The 19,414-nt window shown below is 55.0% G+C and overlaps 1 protein-coding gene across 2 annotated transcripts; it reads right to left on the reverse strand.

Annotated features, from left to right (window-relative positions):
* Window positions 1–2,647: 2,647 nt before the first annotated feature.
* LOC146751136 (protein fuzzy homolog) lies at window positions 2,648–19,285 on the reverse strand. 2 transcript variants are annotated; one of them, XM_085535525.1, is made up of 5 exons: window positions 19,150–19,285; window positions 17,113–17,224; window positions 7,767–7,885; window positions 5,205–5,289; window positions 2,648–2,752 (listed from the first exon to the last, which is right to left on the reverse strand). In XM_085535525.1, exons 1-5 carry the CDS (start codon window positions 19,164–19,166, stop codon window positions 2,672–2,674), a joined length of 414 nt encoding a protein of 137 aa, XP_085391651.1. In that variant the 5' UTR covers window positions 19,167–19,285; the 3' UTR covers window positions 2,648–2,671. The 2 variants fall into 2 exon arrangements, 1 of the variants encoding a protein (XP_085391651.1); XR_014941867.1 differs by lacking the exons at window positions 7,767–7,885; window positions 17,113–17,224 and having other exon boundaries at window positions 19,150–19,213.
* Between the last annotated feature and the right edge of the window lie 129 nt (window positions 19,286–19,414).

Below are 19,414 nucleotides of genomic sequence, written 5' to 3' on the forward strand. Positions count from 1 at the left end.
CTGTCAATCATTAACAGCCCGGGCTCATTACCATACGCTCATTACCATATGCTAATTACCATATGCTAATTAACCCCCCTCATTCCCACCCAACTCACACCATCTCCCCCCATTAATTACCCCATTAATTACCGACATTAATTACCCCCATTAATTACCCCCCCAACTAATTAACCCTATAGTCTACCCACTAATTAACCCCATGCTAATTAGCATATGCTAATTACCATATGCTAATTAACCCCCACTCATTCCCACCCAACTCACTTCAACTCCCCCCATTAATTACCCCATTAATTAATTACCCCCATTAATTACCCCCCCAACTAATTAACCCTATTGTCTCCCCTCTAATTAACCCCAAGCTAATTACCATATGCTAATTAGCATATGCTAATTACCCCTCTTGATTCCCACCCATCTCCCCCATTAATTACCCCATTAATTACACCCATTAATTAATTAACCCATTAATTACCCCCAAACTAATTAACCCCTAATATCTCCCCACTAATTAACCCCATGCTAATTATCATATGCTAATTACCATATGCTAATTACCCCCTTCAATCCCACCCACCTTATCCCATCTCCCCCCATTAATCACCCCATTAATTACCCCATTAATTAATTACCCCCATTAATTACCCCCCCAATTAATTACCCCTAATGTCTCCCCACTAATTAACCCCTTGCTAATTATCACATGCTAATTACCATATGCTAATCACCCACTTCATTCCCACCGTTCTCCCCCATTAATTACCCTATTAATTACCCCATTAATTAATTACCCCCATTAATTACCCCCCAACGAATTACCCCTATTGTCTGCCCACTAATTAACCCCATTGTAATTACCACATGCTAATTACCACAAGCTAATTACTATATGCTAATTACCCCCCTCATTCCCACCCAACTCATCCCATCTCTCCCCATTAATTACCCCCATTAACTACCCCCCCAACTAATTAACCCTATTGTCCCCCCACTAATTAACCCCATGCTAATTAGCATATGCTAATTACCCCTTACAATCCCACCCACCTTATCTCATCTCCCCCCATTAATTACCCCATTAATTACCCCCATTAATTAATAACCCCCCCCCAACCCCCCCATATCTAATTACCCTAATGTCTGCCCACTAATTACCATATGCTAATTACCATATGCTAATTACCATATGCTAATCACCCACTTCATTCCCACCGTTCTCCCCCATTAATTACCCTATTAATTACCCTATTAATTACCCCATTAATTACCCCCATTAATTAATTACCCCCTCAGCTAATTACCCCTAATGTCTCCCCACTAATTACCAAATGCTAATTACCGTATGCTAATTAACATATACTAATTACCATATGCTAATTACCACATGCTAATTACCCCCTTCAATCCCACCCACATTATCCCATCTCCCCATTAATTACCCCCATTAACTGCCCCCCCAACTAATTAACCCTATTGTCCCCCCACTAATTAACCCCATGCTAATTACCATATGCTAATTACCCCCTTCAATCCCACCCATCTTATCCCATCTCCCCCCATTAATTACCCCATTAATTACCCCCATTAATTAATAACCCCCCCCAACCCCCCCATATCTAATTACCCTAATGTCTGCCCACTAATTAACCTTATGCTAATTACCATATGCTAATTACCATATGCTAATCACCCACTTCATTCCCACTGTTCTCCCCCATTAATTACCCTATTAATTACCCCCATTAATTAATTACCCCCTCAGCTAATTACCCCATTGTCTCCCCACTAATTAACCCCATGCTAATTACCACATGCTAATTACCATAAGCTAATTACCATATGCTAATTACCCCCTTCAATCCCACCCACCTTATCTCATCTCCCCCCATTAATTACCCCATTAATTTCCCTCATTAATTACCCCCATTAATTACCCCCCATATCTAATTACCCCTAATGTCTGCCCACTAATTAACCCCATGCTAATTATCATATGCTAATTACCATATGCTAATTACCCCCTTCAATCCCACCCACCTTATCCCATCTCCCCCCATTAATTACCCCATTAATTACCCCCATTAATTAATAACCCCCCCCAACCCCCCCATATCTAATTACCCTAATGTCTGCCCACTAATTAACCCCATGCTAATTACCATATGCTAATTACCATATGCTAATTACCATATGCTAATCACCCACTTCATTCCCACCGTTCTCCCCCATTAATTACCCCCATTAATTAATTACCCCCTCTGCTAATTACCCCATTGTCTCCCCACTAATTAACCCCATGCTAATTACCACATGCTAATTACCATATGCTAATTACCATATGCTAATTACCCCCCTCATTCCCACCCACCTTATCCCATCTCCCCCCATTGATCACCCCATTAATTACCCCATTAATTAATTAACCCATTAATTACCCCCCCAATTAATTACCCCTAATGTCTCCCCACTAATTAACCCCATGCTAATTACCACATGCTAATTACCATATGCTAATTAACCCCCTCATTCCCACCCAACTCACCCCATCTCCCCCCATTAATCACCCCATTAATTACCCCATTAATTAATTACCCCCATATCTAATTACCCCTAATGTCTCCCCGCTAATTACCCCCCTAATTAACCCTCATTAACTAATTAACAGCCGTTAATTAATTACCCTCAGTTCCCTTTTCAGTCTCTCTGGTCCGTGTTGTTGGCTCAGCTCCTCCGCTCCCACCACCAGCACCTGCCATAGGGATCAATGGGGTCTATAGGATTCAATGGGGCTCTATGGGGTCTATAGGGTTCTATGGGGTTCTGTGGGGTTCTATGGGGCTCTATGGGGCTCTATGGGGTTCTATGGGGCTCTATGGGGCTCTATGGGGCACTATGGGGTGTCTATAGGGTTCAATGGGGCTCTATGGGGCTCTATGGGGCTCTATGGGGTCTATGGGGATCTATGGGGCTCTATGGGGCACTATGGGGCTCTATGGGGTTCTATGGGGCTCTATAGGGTTCTATGGGGCTCTATGGGGCTCTATGGGGCACTATGGGGCTCTATGGGGCTCTATGGGGCTCTATGGGGCTCTATGGGGATCTATGGGGCTCTATGGGGCTCTATGGGGTCTATAGGGTTCTATGGGGATCTATGGGGTTCTATGGGGCTCTATGGGGTTCTATGGGGTTCTATGGGGCTCTATGGGGATCTATGGGGCTCTATGGGGTTCTATGGGATCTATGGGGTCTATGGGGTCTATGGGGTTCAATGGGGCTCTATGGGGCTCTATGGGCTCTATGGGGCTCTATGGGGTTCTATGGGGCTCTATGGGGTTCTATGGGGCTCTATGGGGTCTATGGGGTTCTATGGGGCTCTATGGGGCTCTATGGGGCTCTATGGGGTTCTATGGGGTTCTATGGGGCTCTATGGGGTTCTATGGGGCTCTATGGGGCACTATGGGGTTCTATGGGGCTCTATGGGGTTCTATGGGGTTCTATGGGGTCTATGGGGCTCTATGGGGCTCTATGGGGTCTATGGGGTCCCTATGTGTCTCTATGGGGCTCTATGGGGCACTATGGGGTTCTATGGGGATCTATGGGGTTCTATGGGGCTCTATGGGGTTCTTTGGGGTCTATAGGGTTCAATGGGGCTCTATGGGGTCTATAGGGTTCTATGGGATCTATAGGGTCTATGGGGCTCTATGGGGTTCTATGGGGATCTATGGGGCTCTATGGGGTCTATAGGGTTCTATGGGATCTATAGGGTCTATGGGTCTCTATGGGGTTCTATGGGGCTCTATGGGGCTCTATGGGTCCCTATGGGGCACTATGGGGTTCAATGGGGTTCAATGGGGTTCTATGGGGCTCTATGGGGTTCTATGGGGATCTATGGGGTTCTATGGGGCTCTATGGGGTTCTATGGGGTTCTATGGGGATCTATGGGGCTCTATGGGGTTCTATGGGGTTCTATGGGGTTCTATGGGGTTCTATGGGGATCTATGGGGCTCTATGGAGTTCTATGGGGCTCTATGGGGATCTATGGGGTTCTATGGGGCTCTATGGGGCTCTATGGGGTCTATGGGGCTCTATGGGGTTCAATGGGGCTCTATGGGGTCTATAGGGTTTTATAGGGTTCTATGGGGCTCTATAGGATTCTATGGGGATCTATAGGGTTCTATGGGGTTAGATGAGGTTCTATGGGGATCTATGGGGTTCTATGGGGTTCTGTGGGGATCTATGGGGCTCTATGGGGTTCTATGGGGCTCTATGGAGTTCTATGGGGTTCTATGGGGCACTATGGGGTTCTATGGGGTTCTATGGGGTCTATGGGGTCTATAGGGTTCTATGGGGAACTATGGGGTTCTATGGGGTTCTATGGGGTTCTGTGGGGCTCTATGGGGTTCTATGGTGTTCTATGGGGTCTATGGGGCTCTATGGGGTTCTATGGGGCTCTATGGGGCTCTATGGAGTTCCTTGGGGTTCTATGGGGTTCTATGGGGTCTATAGGGTTCTATGGGGCTCTATGGGTTTCTATGGGGCTCTATGGGGCTCTATGGGGCTCTATGGGGCTCTATGGGGCTCTATGGGGTTCTATGGGGTTCTATGGGGCACTATGGGGTTCTATGGGGTCTATAGGGCTCTATGGGGTTATATGGGGTCTATGGGGCTCTATGGGGCTCTATGGGGTTCTATGGGGCTCTATGGGGTTCTATGGGGTTCTATAGGGGTCTATGGGGCTCTATGGGGCTCTATGGGGTTCTATGGGGCTCTATGGGGTCTATGGGGCTCTTGGGGCTCTATGGGGCTCTATGGGGTCTATGGGGCTCTATGGGGCTCTATGGGGTCTATGGGGATCTATGGGGCTCTATGGGGCACTATGGGGTTCTATGGGATTCTATGGGGCTCTATGGGGTTCAATGGGGTCTATAGGGTTTTATAGGGTTCTATGGGGTTCTATGGGGTTCTATGGGGTTCTATGGGGTCTATGGGGTTCTATGGGGCTCTATGAGGTTCTATGGGGTTCTATGGGGTTCTATGGGGTTCTATGGGGTTCTATGGGGTCTATGGTGATCTATGGGGTTCTATGGGGTGTCTATAGGGTTTTATAGGGCTCTATGGGGCTCTATGGGGTTTTATGGGGTTCTATGGGGCTCTATGGGGATCTATGGGGCTCTATGGGGCAGCTATGGGGCAGAGCTCACCATGGCCCCATAGATTCTGTCCAGCATCGCTCCCAGTTCAGCCTCCGACATCGCGGGATCCGAACTCAGCGCCAGCAACGTCACACTGTAAAGGGGGACCCATAGAAACCCCATAGAGACCCATAGAAACCCCATAGAGACCCATAGAGACACATAGAGACCCATAGGGACCCCATAGAGACCCATAGGGACCCATAGGGACCCATAGAGACCCATAGAGACCCATAGGGACCCATAGGGACACATAGAGACCCATAGGGACCCATAGAGACCCATAGGGACCCATAGGGACCCCATAGAGCCCCATAGAGACCCATAGAGACCCACAGAGACCCATAGAGACCCATAGAAACCCCATAGAGCCCCATAGGGACCCATAGAGACCCCATAGAGACCCATAGAGAGAGACCCATAGAAACCCCATAGAGACCCATAGGGACCCATAGAGAGAGACCCATAGAGACCCCATAGACCCCATAGAGACCCCATAGGGACCCATAGAGACCCCATAGAGCCCCATAGAGACCCATAGAGACCCATAGAGACCCATAGTGACCCCATAGAGTCCCATAGAGACCCATAGGGACCCATAGAAACCCCATAGAGACACATAGAAACCCCATAGGGACCCATAGAAACCCCATAGAGACCCATAGAGACCCCATAGGGACCCATAGAGACCCATAGAGACCCATAGTGACCCCATAGAGACCGAGACCCATAGAGACCCATAGAGACCCATAGAGACCCCATAGAGTCCCATAGAGACCCATAGAGACCCATAAAGACTCATAGGGACCCCATAGAGACCCAAAGAAAACCCATAGAGACCTATAGGGACCCATAGAAACCCCATAGGGTCCCATAGAGACCCATAGAGACCCATAGAGACCCATAGAAACCCCATAGAGACACATAGAAACCCCATAGAGCCCCATAGAGCCCCATAGAGCCCCATAGAGACCCATAGAAACCCTATAGGGACCCATAGAAACCCCATAGAGACACATAGAGACCCCATAGAGACCCATAGAGACCCCATAGAGACCCATAGGGACCCATAGAGACCCCATAGAAACCCCATAGAGACCCATAGAGACCCATAGAGCCCCATAGAGTCCCATAGAGACCCATAGAGACCCATAGTGACCCCATAGAGACCCATAGCGACCCATAGTGACCCCATAGAGACCCATAGGGACCCATAGTGCCCCATAGAGACCCCAGAGAGTCCCATAGAGACCCATAGAGACCCCATAGAGTCCCATAGAGACCCACAGAGACCCATAGAGACCAATAGAGACCCATAGGGACCAATAGAGACCCATAGAAACCCATAGAGCCCCATAGGGACACATAGAGAGAGACCCATAGAGACCCCATAGACACCCATAGCGACCCATAGTGACCCCATAGAGACCCATAGAGACCCATAGTGCCCCATAGAGACCCATAGAGACACATAGAGACCCCATAGAGTCCCATAGAGACCCATAGAGACCCATAGAGACCCATAGAGACTCATAGGGACCCCATAGAGACCCATAGAAAACCCATAGAGACCTATAGGGACCCATAGAACCCCATAGAACCCCATAGAACCACATAGAGACCCATAGAGACCCCATAGTGACCCATAGAGACTCATAGGGACCCATAGAGACCCCATAGAGACCCATAGAGACCCATAGAGACCCATAGAAACCCCATAGAGACCCATAGAGACCCCATAGAGACACATAGAGACCCATAGAGACCCCATAGAGACCCATAGGGACCCCATAGAGACCCATAGGGACCCATAGAGACCCCATAGAGACCCATAGAGCCCCATAGAGACCCATAGTGACCCCATAGAGACCCATAGAGACCCATAGAAACCCCATAGAGTCCCATAGAGACCCATAGAGACCCATAGGGACCCATAGAAACCCCATAGCACCCCATATAGCCCCATAGAGACCCCATAGAGACCCATTGAGACTCCGCCCACTTTCATCCCCACCCAATCCCCTTCCATCCCCTCCCATAAGCCCCGCCCCCTTTGTAACCCCGCCCCTCCCTCAAGCCCCGCCCCCTTTCAGCACCAGCCAATCAATTTGCATCCCCTCCTTAAGCCCCGCCCCTCCCTTAAGCCCCGCCCCATTCCCATCCACCCAATCAAATTGCATCCCCTCCTTAAGCCCCGCCCCTCCCTTAAGCCCCGCCCCATTCCCATCCACCCAATCAAATTGCATCCCTTCCTCCAGCCCCGCCCCTCTTCTTAAGCCCCGCCCCCTTTGTAACCCCACCCCCATTCCCATCCAGCCAATCAAATTGCACCCCCCACCTTAAGCCCCGCCCCCTTTGTAACCACGCCTCCTCCCCTTAAGCCCCGCCCCCGTTCTTATCCAGCCAATCAGCTCTCAGCCTCTCGATTAACCCCCGCCCCCTGTTCCCATGCAACCAATCAGCTCTCAGCCCCTCGATTAAGCCCCGCCTCCCTTTCCCATCCAGCCAATCAGCTCTCAGCCCCTCGACTAAGCCCCGCCCCCCGTTCCCAGGCAGCCAATCAGCTCGTACCTTTCCCCCCCCCTCCAAACCACTGTCCCCCTTTGGCTCTTGGCCCCATGGAGTCGCACGGAGACGCCGGCCCCGAACACATGGACGCCATGAAGGGCCCCGACCAATGGGAACGGGAGCTGAGGGAAGGGAACCAATAGGAAATGAGGGGGGGCGGGGCTAAGGGGAATGGGGGGCCAATGGGATATAGGGGGTGGGGCTAAGAGGAAAGGGGGCGGGGCTAAGGGGAATGGGGACCAATGGGAAATGGGGGGCGGGGCTAAGAGGAAAGGGGGCGGGGCTAAGGGGAATTGGGGCCAATAGGAAATGGGGGCGGGGCTAAGAGGAAAGGGGGCGGGGCTAATGGGAATGGGGGGCCAATAGGAAATGGGGGTGGGGCTAAGAAGAAAGGGGGCGGGGCTAAGGGGAAAGGGGACCAATGGGAAATGGGGGCGGGGCTAAGAGGAAAGGGGGCGGGGCTAAGGGGAATGGGGACCAATAGGAAATGGGGGTGGGGCTAAGAGGAAAGGGGGCGGGGCTAAGGGGAATGGGGGACCAATGGGAAATGGGGGCGGGGCTAATGGGAAATGGGAGCCAATGGGAAATGGGGGGGGGGTCATTTATGGGGCTGAAGGGGGCACTTATGGGGCTGGGGGGTCAGTTATGGGGCTGAAGGGGTCACTTATGGGGCTGGTGGGGCCACTTATGGGGCTGGTGGGGCCACTTATGGGGCTTGAAGGGCACTTATGGGGCTTGAAGGGCACTTATGGGTCTGAAGGTGTCACTTATGGGGCTGAAGGGGTCACTTATGGGGCTGGAAGGGCACTTATGGGGCTGGTGGGGTCACTTATGGGGCTGGAAGGGCACTTATGGGGCTGGTGGGGTAACTTATGGGGCTGAAGGGGTTACTTATGGGGCTGGTGGGTCACTTATGGGGCTGGGGAGGTCACTTATGGGGCTGGTGGGTCACTTATGGGGCTGGTGGGGTCACTTATGGGGCTGGTGGGGTAACTTATGGGGCTGGGGGGTCAGTTATGGGGCTTGAAGGGCACTTATGGAGCTGAAGATGTTACTTATGGGGCTGAAGGTGTCACTTATGGGGCTGAAGGGGGCAATTATGGGGCTGGGGGGTCACTTATGGGGCTGGGGGGGTCACTTATGGGGCTTGAAGGGCACTTATGGGGCTGGAAGGGCACTTATGGGGCTGGGGAAGGCACTTATGGGGCTTGTAGGTCACTTATGGAGCTGAAGGTGTCACATATGGGGCTGAAGGTGTCACTTATGGGGCTGGGTAGGTCACTTATGGGGCTGGAAGGGCACTTATGGGGCTGGGGAAGGCACTTATGGGGCTGGGGAGGTCACTTATGGGGCTGGGGAAGGCACTTATGGGGCTGGGGAGGTCACTTATGGGGCTGGGGGGTCACTTATGGGGCTGGGGAAGGCACTTATGGGGCTGGAAGGGCACTTATGGGGCTGGAAGGGCACTTATGGGGCTGGAAGGGCACTTATGGGGCTGGGGGGTCACTTATGGGGCTGGGGGGTCACTTATGGGGCTGGAAGGGCACTTATGGGGCTGGAAGGTCACTTATGGGGCTGGAAGGGCACTTATGGGGCTGGAAGGTCACTTATGGGGCTGGAAGGGCACTTATGGGGCTGGGGGGTCACTTATGGGGCTGGAAGGGCACTTATGGGGCTGGAGGGGGTACCTATGGGTCACTTATGGGGCTGGAAAGGCACTTATGGGGCTGGGGGGGTACCTATGGGGCTTGAAGGGCACTTATGGGGCTGGAAGGGAACTTATGGGGCTGGGGAAGGCACTTATGGGGCTGGAAGGGCACTTATGGGTCTGAAGGTGTCACTTATGGGGCTGGAAGGGCACTTATGGGGCTGGGGAGGTCACTTATGGGGCTGGTGGGGTCACTTATGGGGCTGAAGGGGTCACTTATGGGGCTGGGGGAGTCACTTATGGGGTTGAAGGTGTCACTTATGGGGCTGGGGGGTCACTTATGGGGCTGGGGGGGTCGCTTATGGCGCTGAAGGTGTCACTTATGGGGCTTGAAGGGCACTTATGGGGCTGGGGGGGTACCTATGGGGCTGAAGGGGTCACTTATGGGGCTGGAAAGGCACTTATGGGGCTGGGGGGGGTCACTTATGGGGCTAGAAGGGCACTTATGGGGCTGGAAGGGCAATTATGGGGCTGGGGAAGGCACTTATGGGGCTGGGGAGGTCACTTATGGGGCTGGAAGGGCACTTATGGGGCTGGAAGGGCACTTATGGGGCAGGGGGAGTCACTTATGGGGCTGGGGGAATCACTTATGGGGCTGGGGGGGTCACTTATGGGGCTGGGGGGGTCACTTATGGGGCTAGAAGGGCACTTATGAGGCTGGAAGGGCACTTATGGGGCTGGGGGGTCACTTATGGGGCTGGAAGGGCACTTATGGGGCTGGAAGGGCACTTATGGGGCTGGGGAGGTCACTTATGGGGCTGAAGGTGTCACTTATGGGGCTGGGGGGGTCACTTATAGGGCTGGAAGGACACATATGGGGCTGGAAGGGCACTTATGGGGCTGGGGAACGCACTTATGGGGCTGGAAGGGCACTTATGGGGCTGGTGGGTCACTTATGGGGCTGGAGGGGTCACTTATGGGGCTGGGGGGGTCACTTATGGGGCTAGAAGGGCACATATGGGGCTGGGGGAGTCACTTATGGGGCTGGTGGGTCACTTATGGGGCTGAAGGTGTCACTTATGGGGCTTGAAGGGCACTTATGGGGCTGGAAGGGCACTTATGGGGCTGGTGGGGTCACTTATGGGGCTGGAAGGGCACTTATGGGGCTGGAAGGGCACTTATGGGGCTGGAAGGGCACTTATGGGGCTGGTGGGGTCACTTATAGGGCTGGAAGGACACATATGGGGCTGGGGGGGCACTTATGGGGCTGAAGGGGTCACTTATGGGGCTGGAAGGGCACTTATGGGGCTGGTGGGGTCACTTATGGGGCTGAAGGTGTCACTTATGGGGCTGAAGGTGTCACTTATGGGGCTGGAAGGGCACTTATGGGGCTGAAGGTGTCACTTATGGGGCTGGAAGGGCACATATGGGGCTGGGGGGGTCACTTATGGGGCTGGTGGGGTCACTTATGGGGCTGGAAGGGCACTTATGGGGCTGGGGAGGTCACTTATGGGGCTGGAAGGGCACTTATGGGGCTGGGGAGGTCACTTATGGGGCTAGAAGGGCACTTATGGGGCTGGAAGGGCACTTATGGGGCACGGGGGGTCACTTATGGGGTTGGTGGGTCACTTATGGGGCTGAAGGTGTCACTTATGGGGCTGAAGGGTCACTTATGGGGCTGGGGGGGTCACTTATGGGGCTGGAAGGGCACTTATGGGTCTGAAGGTGTCACTTATGGGGCTGAAGGTGTCACTTATGGGGCTGAAGGTGTCACTTATGGGGCTGGAAGGGCACTTATGGGGCTGGGGGGGCACTTATGGGGCTGAAGGTGTCACTTATGGGGCTGGTGGGTCACTTATGGGTCTGAAGGTGTCACTTATGGGGCTGGAAAGTCACTTATGGGGCTGGTGGGGTCACTTATGGGGCTGAAGGGGTCACTTATGGGGCTGGAAGGGCACTTATGGGGCTGGAAGGGCACTTATGGGGCTGGGGGGTCACTTATGGGTCTGGGGGGGTCACTTATGGGGCTGGGGAAGGCACTTATGGGGCTGGGGGGGTCACTTATGGGGCTGGGGGGTCACTTATGGGGCTGGGGGGTCACTTATGGGGCTGGAAGGGCACTTATGGGTCTGAAGGTGTCACTTATGGGGCTGGTGGGTCACTTATGGGTCTGAAGGTGTCACTTATGGGGCTGGTGGGTCACTTATGGGTCTGAAGGTGTCACTTATGGGGCTGGAAAGTCACTTATGGGGCTGGTGGGGTCACTTATGGGGCTGAAGGGGTCACTTATGGGGCTGGAAAGGCACTTATGGGGCACGGGGGGTCACTTATGGGGTTGGTGGGTCACTTATGGGGCTGGAAGGGCACTTATGGGGCTGGGGGGGTCACTTATGGGGCTGGGGGGGGTACCTATGGAGCTGAAGGGGGCACTTATGGGGCTGGGGGGTCACTTATGGGGCTGAAGGGGTCACTTATGGGGCTTGAAGGGCACTTATGGGGCTGGGGAGGTCACTTATGGGGCTGGAAGGGCACTTATGGGGCTGAAGGTGTCACTTATGGGGCTGGGGGAGTCACTTATGGGGCTGGGGGGGTCACTTATGGGGTTGAAGGTGTCACTTATGGGGCTGAAGGTGTCACTTATGGGGCTGGGGGAGTCACTTATGGGGCTTGAAGGGCACTTATGGGTCTGAAGGTGTCACTTATGGGGCTGAAGGGGTCACTTATGGGGCTGGAAGGGCACTTATGGGGCTGGGGGGGGTACCTATGGGGCTGAAGGGGGCAATTATGGGGCTGGGGGGGTCACTTATGGGGCTGGTGGGGTCACTTATGGGGCTGAAGGGGTCACTTATGGGGTTGGGGGGGTCGCTTATGGGGCTGGAAGGGCACTTATGGGGCTGGGGAGGTCACTTATGGGGCTGGAAGGGCACTTATGGGGCTGGGGAAGGCACTTATGGGGCTGGAAGGGCACTTATGGGGCTGGGGGGGGTACCTATGGGGCTGAAGGGTCACTTATGGGGCTGGAAGGGCACTTATGGGGCTGGAAGGGCACTTATGGGGCTGGGGGAGTCACTTATGGGGCTGAAGGTGTCACTTATTGGGCTGGGGGGGGTCACTTATGGGGCTGAAGGTGTCACTTATGGGGCTGGGGAGGTCACTTATGGGGCTGGAAGGGCACTTATGGGGCTGAACGGGTCACTTATGGGGCTAGAAGGGCACTTATGGGGCTAGAAGGGCACTTATGGGGCTAGAAGGGCACTTATGGGGCTGGTGGGGTCACTTATGGGGCTGGTGGGGTAACTTATGGGGCTGGAAGGGCACTTATGGGGCTGGTGGGGTCACTTATGGGGCTGGGTAGGTCACTTATGGGGCTGGTGGGGTCACTTATGGGGCTTGAAGGGCACTTATGGGGCTGGTGGGGTCACTTATGGGGCTGGGGGGTCACTTATGGGGCTGCGGGGTCACTTATGGGGCTGGAAGGGCACTTATGGGGCTGGTGGGGTCACTTATAAAGCTGGAGATCACTTATGGGGCTGGAAGGGCACCTATGGGTCTGGGGGGGTCACTTATGGGGCTGGGGGGGTACCTATGGGGCTGAAAGTGTCACTTATGGGGCTTGAAGGGCACTTATGGGGCTGAAGGTGTCACTTATGGGGCTGGGGAGGTCACTTATGGGGCTGAAGGTGTCACTTATGGGGCTGAAGGTGTCACTTATGGGGCTGGAAGGGCACTTATGGGGCTGGGGAAGGCACTTATGGGGCTGGAAGGGCACTTATGGGGCTGGAAGGGCACTTATGGGGCTGGGGGGTCACTTATGGGGCACGGGGGGTCACTTATGGGGCTGGAAAGGCACTTATGGGGCTGGAAGGGCACTTATGGGGCTTGAAGGGCACTTATGGGGCTGGAAGGGCACTTATGGGGCTGGGGAGGTCACTTATGGGGCTTGAAGGGCACTTATGGAGCTGGGGAGGTCACTTATGGGGCTGGTGGGGTAACTTATGGGGCTGGAAGGACACATATGGGGCTGGGGGGGGTACCTATGGGGCTGGAAGGTCACTTATCGGGCTGGGGAGGTCACTTATGGGGCTGGAAGGGCACTTATGGGGCTGGGTAGGTCACTTATGGGGCTGAAGGTGGCACTTATGGGGCTGGAAGGGCACTTATGGGGCTGGGGAGGTCACTTATGGGGCTGAAGGTGTCACTTATGGGGCTGAAGGTGTCACTTATGGGGCTGGAAGGGCACTTATGGGGCTGAAGGGGTCACTTATGGGGCTGGGGGGGTCGCTTATGGGGCTGGGGGGGTCACTTATAAAGCTGGAGGTCACTTATGGGGCTGGAAGGGCACCTATGGGGCTGGGGGGTAACTTATGGGGCTGGTGGGGTCACTTATGGGGCTGGAAAGGCACTTATGGGGCTGGGGAGGTCACTTATGGGGCTGAAGGGGTCACTTATGGGGCTGGAAGGGCACTTATGGGGCAGGGGGGGTCACTTATGGGGCTGAAGGTGTCACTTATGGGGCTGGAAAGTCACTTATGGGGCTGGTGGGGTAACTTATGGGGCTGAAGGGGTCACTTATGGGGCTGGAAGGGCACTTATGGGGCTGAAGGTGTCACTTATGGGGCTGGGGGGTCACTTATGGGACTGGGGGAGTCACTTATGGGGCTGGGGGGGTCACTTATGGGGCTGGTGGGGTCACTTATGGGGCTGGTGGGGTCACTTATGGGGCTGAAGGTGTCACTTATGGGGCTGGGGGGTCACTTATGGGGCTGGAAGGGCACTTATGGGGCTGAAGGTGTCACTTATGGGGCTGGTGGGTCACTTATGGTGCTGGGGGGGGTCACTTATGGCGCTGAAGGTGTCACTTATGGGGCTGGAAAGGCACTTATGGGGCTGGGGAAGGCACTTATGGGGCTGGGGAAGGCACTTATGGGGCTGAAGGGGTCACTTATGGGGCTGGGGGAGTCACTTATGGGGCTTGAAGGGCACTTATGGGGCTGAAGGCGTCACTTATGGGGCTGGAAAGGCACTTATGGGGCTGAAGGTGTCACTTATGGGGCTGGAAAGGCACTTATGGGGCTGAAGGTGTCACTTATGGGGCTGGTGGGGTCACTTATGGGGCTGGTGGGGTAACTTATGGGGCTGAAGGGGTCACTTATGGGGCTGGGGGGTCACGTATGGGGCTGAAGGGGTCACTTATGGGGCTGGGGGGTCACGTATGGGGCTGAAGGGGTCACTTATGGGGCTGGAAGGGCACTTATGGGGCTGGGGGGTAACTTATGGGGCTGAAGGGGTCACTTATGGGGCTGGAAGGGCACTTATGGGGCTGAAGGTGTCACTTATGGGGCTGGAAGGGCACTTATGGGGCTGGAGGGGGTACCTATGGGGCACTTATGGGGCTGGAAGGGCACTTATGGGGCTGGTGGGGTAACTTATGGGGCTGGAAGGGCACTTATGGGGCTTGAAGGGCACTTATGGGGCTGAAGGGGTCACTTATGGGGCTGGAAGGGCACTTATGGGGCTTGAAGGGCACTTATGGGGCTGGTGGGGTCACTTATGGGGCTGGAAGGGCACTTATGGGGCTTGAAGGGCACTTATGGGGCTGGTGGGGTCACTTATGGGGCTGGAAGGGCACTTATGGGGCTGGGTGGGGTACCTATGGAGCTGAAGGGGTCACTTATGGGGCTAGAAGGGCACTTATGGGGCTGGAAGGGCACTTATGGGGCTGTGGAGGTCACTTATAGGGCTGGAAGGACACATATGGGGCTGGGGAAGGCACTTATGGGGCTGGGGAGGTCACTTATGGGGCTGGGGAAGGCACTTATGGGGCAGGGGTTGTCACTTATGGGGCTTGAAGGGCACTTATGGGGCTTGTAGGTCACTTATGGAGCTGAAGGTGTCACATATGGGGCTGAAGGTGTCACTTATGGGGCTGGGGGGGTCACTTATGGGGCTGGAAGGGCACTTATGGGGCTGGGGAGGTCACTTATGGGGCTGGGGAAGGCACTTATGGGGCTTATAGGTCACTTATGGAGCTGAAGGTGTCACTTATGGGTCTGAAGGTGTCACTTATGGGGCTGGGAGGGCATTTATGGGGCTGAAGGGGTCACTTATGGGGTTGGGGGGGTCGCTTATGGGGCTGGGGGGGCACTTATGGGGCTGGGGAGGTCACTTATGGGTCTGAAGGTGTCACTTATGGGGCTGAAGGTGTCACTTATGGGGCTGGAAAGGCACTTATGGGGCTGGGGAAGGCACTTATGGGGCTTGAAGGGCACTTATGGGGCTGGTGGGGTAACTTATGGGGCTGAAGGGGTCACTTATGGGGCTAGAAGGTCACTTATGGGGCTGGGGAAGGCACTTATGGGGCTGGGGGGGTCACTTATGGGGCTGGAAGGGCACTTATGGGGCTGGAAGGGCACTTATGGGGCTGGTGGGGTAACTTATGGGGCTTGAAGGGCACTTATGGAGCACGGGGGGTCACTTATGGGGCTGGGGGAGTCACTTATGGGGCTGGAAGGGCACTTATGGGGCTGGGGGTGTACCTATGGAGCTGAAGGGGTCACTTATGGGGCTGAAGGGGTCACTTATGGGGCTGGAAGGGCACTTATGGGGCTGAAGGGGTCACTTATGGGGCTGGGAGGTCACTTATGGGGCTGGAAGGGCACCTATGGGGCTGGGGGGTAACTTATGGGGCTGAAGGGGTCACTTATGGGGCTGAAGGGGTCACTTATGGGGCTGGCGGGGTCACTTATGGGTCTGGGGGTCACTTATGGGGCTGAAGGGGTCACTTATGGGGCTTGAAGGGAACTTATGGGGCTGGGAAAGGCACTTATGGGGATGGAAGGGCACTTATGGGGCTGGTGGGGTCACTTATAGGGCTGGAAGGCACTTATGGGGCTGGAAGGGCACTTATGGGGCTGAAGGGGTCACTTATGGGGCTGGGGGGTCACTTATGGGGCTGAAGGGGTCACTTATGGGGCTGGAAGGGGACTTATGGGGCTGGGGGGTCACTTATGGGGCAAGGAGGGCACTTATGGGGCAGGACAGGTCACTTATGGGGCTGGGGGAGTCACTTATGGGGCTTGAAGGGCACTTATGGGGCTGGGGGGTCACTTATGGGGCTGGGGGAGTCACTTATGGGGCTTGAAGGGCACATATGGGGCTGGGGGTGGCACCTATGGGGCTGAAGGTGTCACTTATGGGGCAGGAAGGGCACTTATGGGGCTGGAAAGTCACTTATGGGGCTGGAAGGGCACTTATGGGGCTGGGGGGGGGCACTTATGGGGCTGGAAGGGCACCTATGGGGCTGGGGGGTAACTTATGGGGCTGAAGGGGTCACTTATGGGGCTGGAAGGGCACTTATGGGGCTGGTGGGTCACTTATGGGGCTGGGGGGTCACTTATGGGGCTGAAGGGGTCACTTATGGGGCTGGTGGGGTAACTTATGGGGCTGAAGGGGTCACTTATGGGGCTGGGGGAGTCACTTATGGGGCTTGAAGGGCACTTATGGGGCTGAAGGTGTCACTTATGGGGCTGGAAGGGCACTTATGGGGCTGGGGGGGGTACCTATGGAGCTGAAGGGGTCACTTATGGGGCTAGAAGGGCACTTATGGGGCTGGTGGGGTCACTTATGGGGCTGGAAGGGCACTTATGGGTCTGAAGGTGTCACTTATGGGGCTGGTGGGGTCACTTATGGGGCAGGGCTTACCTGCAGTCGGGGCTGGGTTCCCCTGGATCGACAGAACAGGGGCAGCCCAGAAGATGAAGCCACGCCCACCAACGTCAAAGCCCCGCCCACTTCCATGGCCACGCCCCCTTTCCTGCAAGGCCCATAGAGACCCCATAGGGACCCACAGAGACCCCATAGGGACCCATAGAGACCCATAGAGACCCTATAGAGACCCCATAGGGACCCATGGAGACCCCATAGAGCTCCATAGAAACCCCATAGCATGCCATAGAGCCCCACAGAGACCACATAGAGACCCTATAGAGACCCCATAGGGACCCATAGAGACCCCATAGGGACCCATAGAGACCCATAGAGACCCCATAGAGACCCATAGAGACCCCATAGCTGCCCCATAGGGACCCATAGACCCCACAGAGACCCCATAGACCCCATAGAGACCAATAGAGACCTATAGGGACCCCATAGAGACCCATAGAGACCCATAGAGACCCCATAGAGACCCATAGAGACCCCATTGAGCTCCATAGGAACCCCATAGCATGCCATAGAGCCCCATAGAGACCACATAGAGACCCTATAGAGACCCCATAGGGACCCATAGAGACCCATAGAGACCCATAGAGACCCCATAGCTGCCCCATAGGGACCCATAGAGACCCCACAGAGACCCCATAGACCCCATAGAGACCACATAGAGACCCTATAGAGACCCCATAGGGACCCATAGAGACCCATAGAGACCCATAGAGACCCTATAGAGAACCCATAGGACCCCAAAGAGACCCATAGAGACCCCATAGGGACCCATAAAGACCCATAGAGACCCCATAGAGACCCATAGAGAACCCATAGCTGCCCCATAGGGACCCATAGACCCCACAGAGACCCAATAGACCCCATAGAGACCGATAGAGACCCATAGGGACCCCATAGGGACCCATAGAGACCCATAGAGACCCCATAGCTGCCCCATAGAGACCCATAGACCCCACAGAGACCCCATAGACCCCATAGAGACCGATAGAGACCTATAGGGACCCCATAGAGATACATAGAGACCCCATAGAGACCTATAGAGAACCCATAGCTGCCCCATAGGGACCCATAGACCCCACAGAGACCCCATAGACCCCATAGAGACCGATAGAGACCTATAGGGACCCCATAGAGATACATAGAGACCCCATAGAGACCCATAGAGAACCCATAGCTGCCCCATAGGGACCCATAGAGACCCCACAGAGACCCCATAGCTGCCCCATATGGACCCATAGAGACCCCATAGCTGCCCCATTTACGTCAATCAAAGCCCCTCATCCAATCAGCGCCGCGCTTCTCCCTTAAGCCCCGCCCCCTCCCCATAGGCCCCGCCCACATTCTAAGCCTTGCCTCCTTTGTCTTAACCCCCGCCCCTTTACATCAATCAAAGCCCCTCAACCAATCAGCGCCGACCTTCAAGCTTAAGCCCCGCCCCCTCCCAATAGGCCCCGCCCCATCCATTATCCACGCCCCCATTGTCTTAAACCCCGCCCCTTTACGTCAATCAAAGCCCCTCATCCAATCAGCGCCGCGCTCCCCCTTAAACCCCGCCCTACATAGGCCACGCCCCCTTTCATACAAGCCACGCCCACATTCATTAGCCACGCCCCCATTGTCTTAAACCCCGCCCCTATACATCAATCAAAGCCCATCATCCAATCACAGCCGCCCTTCCCCCCTTAAGCCACGCCCCCTTGCCACAGGCCACGCCCCATTGCCTTAAGCCCCGCCCCTATACATCAACCAACCCCCCTCATCCAATCAGGGCCCCCCTTCCCCCCTTAAGCCCCGCCCCCGGACCACAGGCCACGCCCCCATTGGACCCGCCGCCATTCCTTAGCCACGCCCTCCATTGTCTTAAACCCCGCCCATTGACATCAATCAAAGCCCCTGAACCAATCAGCGCCGCGCTCTCCCCTTAAGCCCCACCCCCTCCCCATATACCCCGTTCCCATTGGCCATCCTAAGCCCCGCCCCCTCTCTCCATTCCCGCTCTCCGCTCTCCCCACTCACAGCCCCGGCTCCGTCATGGACCGGAAGTGCCCGTTGCTATGAGCAACAAGACACCGGAAGAGGCGGAGCTACCACCCGCCATCCTACTTCCGGTCTGTTAGCCAATCCCAAACGTCCCTTTCTCTCACCACTTCCGGGTTTGGCCACACCGCTTCAAGCCGGAAGTGATGTAGCTACAAGCCGGAAGTGACGTCACCACAGAGCGGAAGTGAAGAGGCTCCTAAAGACGGAAGTGAAGGCTGTTCTTGAAGCCGGAAGTGAAGGC

Source organism: Coturnix japonica, unplaced genomic scaffold, assembly GCF_054131305.1.
Source record: "Coturnix japonica strain WE unplaced genomic scaffold, WE-NBRP24 Scf129, whole genome shotgun sequence".
NCBI classification, from domain to species: Eukaryota; Metazoa; Chordata; class Aves; order Galliformes; family Phasianidae; genus Coturnix; species Coturnix japonica.

Bases quoted from the DNA above. Each gene is read 5' to 3' on its own strand.
- LOC146751136 (XM_085535525.1), bottom strand. The intron at 7,886-17,112 runs GTAAGCCCTGCC...CCCTTCCCTCAG, and splicing joins GAACCCAGCCCCGACTGCAG to CTCCCGTTCCCATTGGTCGG. The intron at 5,290-7,766 runs GTACGAGCTGAT...CCCCCTTTACAG, and splicing joins GTTTGGAGGGGGGGGGAAAG to TGTGACGTTGCTGGCGCTGA.